This window comes from Ochotona princeps, chromosome 2 (genome assembly GCF_030435755.1).
Source record: "Ochotona princeps isolate mOchPri1 chromosome 2, mOchPri1.hap1, whole genome shotgun sequence".
In the NCBI taxonomy this organism is placed as follows: domain Eukaryota; kingdom Metazoa; phylum Chordata; class Mammalia; order Lagomorpha; family Ochotonidae; genus Ochotona; species Ochotona princeps.
The window spans coordinates 22596119-22604354 of record NC_080833.1 but is presented as its reverse complement, the minus strand read 5'-3'; the positions used below and the strand labels follow the sequence as shown (position 1 = coordinate 22604354).

Below are 8236 nucleotides of genomic sequence, written 5' to 3'. Positions count from 1 at the left end.
GGCTGGGCACTCAGGAGGAGAGGTTGGAAGCGGCCAAATAGAGGGAAAAAGGCTGGAAACGCCCCAGGGCGAAGAACCGGGGTGACAGCCGCACTCCGGCGCCTTAGACGGAGACTAGGACTAAATTCAGAGAGTGCATCCTCTCTTCACAGCAACGGTGAAACAGGCGTCCTTACTTCAACTTTGCTCAGGAGAAAAGTGACGCCCCAGAGAGGTGAGGCAACTTGCCCAAGGTCACACAGCGAGTGAGCAGCGAAGTCTGCATTTGTCCCAGAGCTGTCAGCCCCCGAGCCGCACTTCTACAGCCCGCTCCCAGCTCCCCTTCCACCCTCCCCCACCCTTCCCCCTCCCTTCCCTTCCCGCGGCCGCCGCGCCCCACCCACCTCTCCCTCCCTCCGGGTGGCGGCGACCGAGCCACGTGGTGGGGCCGGGAAGCCACGGCCGCCCAGTGCCCGGGCGGCTGCCCAGCCTGGGTAGTGTTGAGCAACGCTGCGCCGCGCTCGGTACCTTCGCTCCGGGCTCTGCGCTCCCCGCCAGCCGCCCCAGGGCAGGAGGTGCAACCGACCGCCGGCCCGTCACACAAAGGAGGCCCGGCGCGGCAGAGCCAGTGCGCCGGCGACCAGACCATGGACTCGGAGCGCGGGCGGCTGGTCCCAGCCCTGGGGTCCTGGCGCTCCGGGGCCCGGCCCTAGGCGCTCGGCCCCGCCGCCCGGGGCGCCCAGCGGAGAGGACGCGGAGCCCGCGCGGTGCGGAGGAGGCGACGGCCGCCGAGCGAGAGGGGGCGCCGCGCTGGGCGGCCCGCGCGGCCCCGGAGCCATGGGCAAGTGCAGCGGGCGTTGTACGCTGGTCGCCTTCTGTTGCCTGCAGCTGGTGAGCACCGCGCGGCCGGGGCAGGGTGGGGCGCGGTGGGGCGGGGTCCGGGGTGTGCGCCCTGGGGTTTAGACCCCGGCTGTGGGTCCGGGGCGGGCGCCTGGTCGAGGGATGGGGGTAGTCCGGAGTCACGGAACGGACGGGCGGAGCCTGCTCCCGCTGGCCCGGCTGTCTCTTTGTGTGCGCTCCTCGGCTGTGCCCGGCGCTCCCCCGCTGCCGCACGCACAGCACCGCGCGTCCTGTGCGTGGCTCCCCGGCCCGCCCAGTGCCTGCCCCACGGTGCAAGTGGCCTCCTGTCGAGGGGACGCGCTGAGAGGCCGGCTCTCCGGGGCTGGGGGTGTGTCCGAGCCTGGCAATGTGTTTTCCCTCTAGATTGCGCGTCGGCGTGGGTCTCTCCAGGGGTGGGGGTGTGTCTCTGTTTCCTGTCTCCACCCGGGGGTGAGTGTCACAAAAGTGTCCGCTCCCGCGCGCACCCCTCTGGATTCTTCGATCGTGGATTTCTAGACCTTTGACCGTTTCTGGTCCGAGTCCACAGGCGTGTGATGGGATCTTAGACTCCAAGGTCCGCCCAACCTTCTTTGTGCAGTTTCTGTTCCTGCTCTCCCTCCTGGGTGGACAGCCTGGGAAGTGGGGGGGCTCTCCTCCCCGGGAGGGGTCATGAGGAGCTGCCTGGTCCCGGCTGGCCTGACCTCACTGGGCGCTGCACCCTACTCCCAGCTTGTGTCTGGCCACAGAGGCGGTGGGATCATCCCCCAGTCATCTATCCATCAGATCACAGGGTGGGGACAGGCTGACCAGATCTTCTCCCTGGGCTGGCACCAACTGGGTGGGGTACCTGGTGCTTCTAGGAGTGTTCAGGGCACCTCGTGCCTCTCTCCTCTTGCCCCCACTCCCAGGTTAGGGAACTCAGATCCTTGTCTCAGGAGGCTAGAAGGGTGAATTTGCAAGCTAGGGGTCAGTGACTGCCTTTGCAGGCAGGCCCTGGCCAGTGAGAGGGTGGTTAAGGAGGAATGTTAAAGTGGATCTCCTGCCCATCCTTCAGCCTAGGTCCAGCAGCAGGGGACCAGGCAGAGTGAGGGGAGTCCTGAAGAGTGGGAGTTGAGGAAGCTGGACTTGATGACCTGGGTCTCCTCTCCTGCCCCCAATCCTTACGCTCCCCTGCAGGTGCAAATGATCTGTGAAGCTCCAGATATGGTTATGCAAACTTCAGCTTTTCCTCTTGGGGACCCCAGCCTCAAACATGCCATCCCCCTGTCCTTTTCATCCATGACACACACAGCCTTGGCTCTGAGCATCCTTACCTTGCTGCCAGCCCCCTCCTGTCAGGAGGCTGCCCTGGGCTGCTTGTCTGAAAAATGTGAGTGCCCGAGACCTGCAGAGGGCAGAATGTAAACTCCAGAAGGGCAGTGATTGCTTGCTGCTGGCACTCTGGTGATCATTGTAAAATGAGCAAATCTGGGATTTGACGGTTTCTAGCTCATGGCAGAAACACCTGTCTTATCTACTTGGAGGAACAAAAGAGGCTAAGAAACAGAGATATCTCAGAGGATTATTTTTATGTTTGCCAGTTTTGAAAATCTTGAACTAGAAAGGTTTCTTAGAAAAACGAATATATCTTGTAACAATGAATAAATCAGTAGATAATCAGAGCAGAAGATACAAGGAAGGACCGTCCTCCCTAAGACAGCTGACCGTCCTCCGTGGACACTGATAACGACGCTCAACCTGGGGGAGTACACACCCGTTGCCCGCTTTTCCCAGTGGCAACTTGTTAAATTCTCCCAAGGATCCTGAGAAGTAACTTACCCAGAGTTGTACAGGAGTGACCGCATACTCTGTCACCTTTGTTGTTATAAAGTACCTCCTCAGGAGGTACTTACTGCTCTGCAGAGAAGGGAGGATGGCGCGGGGGTGGGGGGAGGTGTCCTCTGCGCCTTCCTGGCTCTTCCCCAGCCAGGCTGCACCTGCTCCTCCACATAGCCGCAGTGGGTGGAGAAAACAGGTGAAATCCTTTGGTCTGGCCCTGCCAAGGCAACCATAGGCAGGACTCAAAATCCAGTATCCATTGTTTTTAAGTTGATCATTTTTGCTGCTCAGCAGAAAACTGGTTGTCCGTTGCTGATTTTACTGGCACGAGGAGGGACTCAGGGTGGGCTGTGGGTTCTCCTGCCTCTTGATCTGCTGACTTCTAGCAGCTTGTGAGACTTGTAGGAGAGAATCGGGGAGAGGGTAGCAAACTGGTCTGTGGATCCTGTTGCTGGATTGGGCTGATCACAGAAGTTCCTCCCATGTCCCCAATCCCCAAGGGCCTCTGGGTGGCAGCTTTCATCATGTTCTCTGGGACCCTGGTTATCCCCAGCCACAGCACGGGAAGGGGAACTCATCCAGTTCCCTGGGGAAGGCAGGGAGACGAGGTCAGGGAAGAGAGCCAAGTGTTTTGCATCTGAAAACCTGAGAGGGGCAACTGTGCACCTAGTCTTTTTCCAATGCTGCTTATGGCTACGAGGAAGCTGGCCAGGACGGGCTTGCTTAAGAGAATAGCAGGGAAGCAGGCAGGATTGTAGAGCAGTAGTTAAGATCCTGGAGTTCCACAGGACAGAGCTGGATTCTTGTCTTGGCCCCTCTGTCACCTTCTGCGTGCTCTTAGGTGAGTTGCTTGCCCTTTCTGAACCACAGGTTTTTAAATCATCTGTTTAATAGAGCTCACATCAACAGCTCCCTACGCTAAGTGTTGCTGTGAGGATGAAACCCACATAAGGGACCCAGCACTGTGCTAGGTACAGAATGAGTGGTTAGGAAATGGCAGCTTTTAATTTTTATTGTAATGATACATGCCATGGGAGGCCACCCTGGAGTTGTGGCTCACATGCATCCGGGGGCCGACTGCATTGTCCTCTGTAGGAAGCAGCTGGTCATTGGGCATTGAGTGTGAGAGGCCGGAGGCCTAAAGTTATAGCTCGGCCACCAACATCGTGTGCATTCCGCAAAGTCTCATCTCACTCGAAGCCTTGGTTTTTCTGTCTGTCAGATGGGAAGAACAAGGGGTCTGGCTCCCTAGGGCCCTGTTTGCTCTGCTGGGTACTTGGGGCTGACGTGTGAGCGGGCAGGGAGGTTTCTTTGCACCTTGGTCTGTCTGGTTCTGTCCTTTCCCAGGGCTCTGCTGCCTCCTGGGAGCATTGTTAACATGCTTCTCTCCCTCTCCCTCCTTTGGCCAGATCCTGCACTTTCATCTTAGTTTGCTTCTTTCCTGAAACCTTCCAGACTGTTGCATTCTTCCAGTAAGGGGATGAACCCGGGTTTGCCCTAGGGAGTCATCATCAGTTTCTTCATCATCATCATCATCATTATCACTGCCGTTGGAGTCTTGCGCTAAGCACTTTCTATGCATTACCTCATTTAACCAAATGAGCTTACATATGTAGAGTGCTTGGCATCCTGCCTGGTCCGGGTTAAGTGATCAATAAACTTTCGCTCCTTCCCTATTTTCAGCTTTACTATTGTGCCTCTCAGTGGGATAGATGTCTTTAGTATTCCGTTTTTCAGACGAGGAAACTGAGGCTCTTTGGAGGGATGAGATTGGCATTAGGTTGGGGACAGCGCGCGGGTAGGAGTGCCGTTCTGATTGGACAGAAAACCCCACTGCTGCTGCTCCCCTCCAACCAAGATGTGACCTCAGCCGTGTCCCAGCCTCAGTTTGTTTATCTGAACTTGAACCTGATTATTATTTCAGTAGGATAATACCCCGTGCCTGACATGCATACCATGAGCTCCATAACGTGTCACTGCCATTAGTACTCCGGGTGACCTTGAACGCGTGCCCTCGCCTCTCCCTGGAGTGATCCCTACTCCACCCAGTAGTAGAAGAGACTTCCTTAGCCATGCACCAGGCATGCCACTGGTACTCTGATTAGCGTCACTTTCCTTCTTTCCCCTTCTGAAAAGCTCTTTGCTTTCTGGAAGATGGTGGATGGTTAAGGGGACCATCCCGGCCCTGGCTTGCAGCTTCCAGCTGAGCTGCGAGTAATGGTGTGAAACCCGGTCAACCTGATTGATGTCGTTATTAGCCGTGATGGTGAAGGCCAGAGAGAGCTGGGCTCTGCGGGGGCCTCCCTCCCCAGCAGCTGTGCCTGCAGGCTCCTGGCTTGCTCTGGAGGCTCTAGGCCAGGAGAGTGCCTGGGCTGTTGGCCCCTTTTCTTCTTTGTTCTGTGAGTAAAGTGGCACTGTCCATCCTTGCTGCAGATGGGCAGCCTAAGGCTAAACAGCCCTTGTGGCCCTTGGGAGGTGGGGATGGTCTTGTTTCTGCTCCAGGGTGGACAGGGGTGTGGATGCTTTGTAATATAAAAGGCAGCTGTTCTGAGATCGGCCACAGTGGGGAGTGGGGTGGTGGAGTGGGGGATAGTGTTAAGAGCACTGCTTTGCTTTGTGACTTCCAGAAAGTTCTTCAGTCTCTTTGAGCTTCCGCCCCTCACCTGTAAAGTCCTCCCATGGCAGTGTGGGGAGAATCAGTGAGAGGAAGCCTGGACAGTGTCCAGTGCAGCGCTGGCGCAGGTGGTTGCCATGTAAGTCGTTCTTAGACTTGACCCCACCTTCACTCACCTGAGAGGCTGTTAGTGATGGAGGTCATGGTTGTCAATACTCCAAGTCTTCATTTCTTATAGGGGAAATGTGGGGCTGGTGCGGAACGGTGGCAATGATGATCTCCTTTGTTTGCTGTGTGCCAGGTCCTGTGCCAGGAACCTTAGATGCCTTATTCCTTGCTCCCCTCTGACTTGTCTATGACCACCTAAATAGTGGCTACAGATTGACACCTGGACCTGGGGCTCCACGGCTTCCGTGCTGTCAGGGCTGCTGCTAAGGGTGGTGGGGAGGCTGTAATGGAAGCAGCCCAGTTGTGGGCGCTTGGCCTTAGATGCCAGATCCCCTGAACTACTCACTCAAATGACCCTCTCTCCGCAATCCAGCCCACCCCAGGCTGCCATGGTGCAGGCTGATAAAAAGTTTCCTGTGGAAGAAATGAATCTGTGTGAATAATTTGTCACTCCTCGTAACAACCCTGGGACATAGATGGATTCTATTTGTCCATTTTTAAAAAGATTTTATTTATTGGAAAGTCAGATTTGCAGAGAGGAGGAGAGACAGAGAGGAAGATTTTCCATATGTTGATTTACTCCCCAAGTGACTGCAATGGCCAGAGCTGCGCCAATCCAAAGCCAGGAACCAGGAGCTTCTTCCGGGTTTCCCATGAAGGTGCAGGGTCCCAAGGCTTTGGGCCGTCCTCTGTTGCTTTCCCAGGCCACAAGCAGGGAGCTAGATGGGAAATGGGGCCGCCGGGATTACAATTGGCACCCATATGGGATCTTGGCATGTTCAAGGCGAGGAATTTAGCTGCTATCGCTCTGGGCCCCTGTCCATTTTTTTATGGTGTGTATTTTAATTTTTTAAATTTTAAATTATTTTTATTTTTGATGAGTTTAACATAGTTGATTAGGATGAATAGGGTCAAGGACTATAGGAAGGTAGGTGAGATCACAATTTCCACTTTCTCTCCCTCTCTCTCTTTTTTTTTTCCTGTATCTGGGTGAAGGGGGGAGTTAAGGAGAGAAGCCGCACCCAGCCTCCCAAATGCCTCTGCATCCGAGATGGAGGGCAACCACCCGACATCACCCCAGGGTCCCCGATATGGGGCATGCTCTGAGGGTCCTGCTCATGAAGTTTCGATAGTTGAACAGTTGCAAATTACTGCCGATCTCGCCACTCCAAGCACGATGAAGTCGCTCCAGAATCCACTGGTTGACATAGTTCACCCTAGAGTCTTCGTTGGCCAGATATTCACTGGCTACACTTGGCTGGGGTAGTTAATCAATTTGTTCTGTTCACTGTCCTCTGTTGTGGTACCAGGTGTCCTCCGCAGACTCCAATGTACTGCCATATCCTCCATGTGCACCTGGATATGCTGTCCACTGCTCTGTCTGAGCCACTGAGGAGGCCCAGCTATGACACATGCATTCTACAGTCAGACCATGAAACCTGCAATTCTCTCCATGGTTGGGGTTCTGAGTCCAGTGGTTCCGTTGGAGGTGGGGGATCTCCAAAGAAACTTCATTCGAGGTGATCCCAGATCTGGTTCTTGTGTGTGCTTACCAGTGTTGGCACAGTCTGTTGCCCTAGTCAGTTTATACACATGCTGGTGGTTGCAATTGTTGGGTCAGTTCTGTCTCCAGCCCTGCGTTTTACACAAGCCAGTGGTTGTTACAGCCCAGTCTGATCCTGCCGACCACACGCTGTTGGGAGCTGCAGCGTAGTCGGAGTGACCCACAACAGCCCCCATCGGGCCTGCCCCCTGCTCTGGTTCCTGTGCTTGCCAGTATATACAGCAGACTGGTCCCATCTGTCCCATCCAGCTCTCATACATGTCAATGGGCATTGAAGCCTAGATTAACCCAGTCAGTCCCGCTATCGAGCACATACACCTGCTGGCAGGTGACACTCTCTGTCCGGCCATGCCTGCCCCAGTCCTTATTCTTATGCTCACCAGTTGGAGTGGCAATCCAAGAGGGAGGTGCGTCTCACATGTGCTGGTTGGATGCTCTGGCTCAGTCTGGCATGGCCTGCCTCTCATCGACATTTGCCAGTGGGTGCTACAGCTTGGATGGGCCAGGCTCACCCTCAATTCCAACTCATGCTGGTGAGGGCTACAGCCTATCTAGTTCAGCTCAGCTGGCCCCAGTCCTGGTTCTCATGTGAACTGGCTTGTGTTGTGACCCAACCCAGCCTGACCCACACTCCATTCTGGCACTCAGATTCACCAGGGGGTGATATGAACTGGCCCAGCTTGGTTCATCCCAGACCTGTGCCAGATGTATGCTGGTGGATACTGTTCCCTGGCCTTGTTCGAACTGCTTCCTATCATTGTTCTTGTGCTCACCTGCAGGGATTGTGTCCCGACAGAGGAGTTTCCCAAACTCCTCCATCAGAACCTCTCCCAATGCCAGATCTTGTGCACACCGGTGGGTCCTTTGGCCAGCTCTGGTTAGTCCACCTCCTGTCTTAGCAGGAACAGTGGCCTTTCCTGACTGGTCTTCACCCATTCAGATTTTTACTGCTGGATGTTTCAGCCCAGCCAAGCATGATCCACACCTAGACACTGCTCACACATGACTCTGTAGGGGCAGAGACCCAGCCTAGCCCATCCTACACCTACCCTGGTTCTCATAAGCACCAGTAGGTACTGGAGTCTAGCCCAGTCTGGCGCACCCAAGACCTAGTCCACACTTGTGTCAAGGGACACTGCAGCATATGCTGACTAGACAGCAGCCCCCACTCTGGCCTTTGCATTCACTAGTGGAAACCACAACTCAGCCAGGAT

The 8236-nt window shown here is 55.4% G+C and overlaps 1 protein-coding gene across 5 annotated transcripts in view; it reads left to right on the top strand.

Annotated features, from left to right (window-relative positions):
• The first annotated feature begins 338 nt into the window (after positions 1–338).
• The window catches only part of NKAIN1 (sodium/potassium transporting ATPase interacting 1), a 48795-nt gene continuing 40897 nt past the window's right edge, over positions 339–8236 (top strand). For 4 of the 5 annotated variants that reach the window (XM_058660820.1, XM_058660819.1, XM_036494691.2 and 1 more), the window contains exon 1: positions 660–870. In XM_058660820.1, the coding sequence (XP_058516803.1) occupies positions 817–870 (54 nt within the window). In that variant the 5' untranslated portion in view covers positions 660–816. Of the gene's footprint in view, positions 871–8236 lie in introns of all 5 variants that reach the window. The other variant, XM_058660817.1, reaches the window with a different exon arrangement.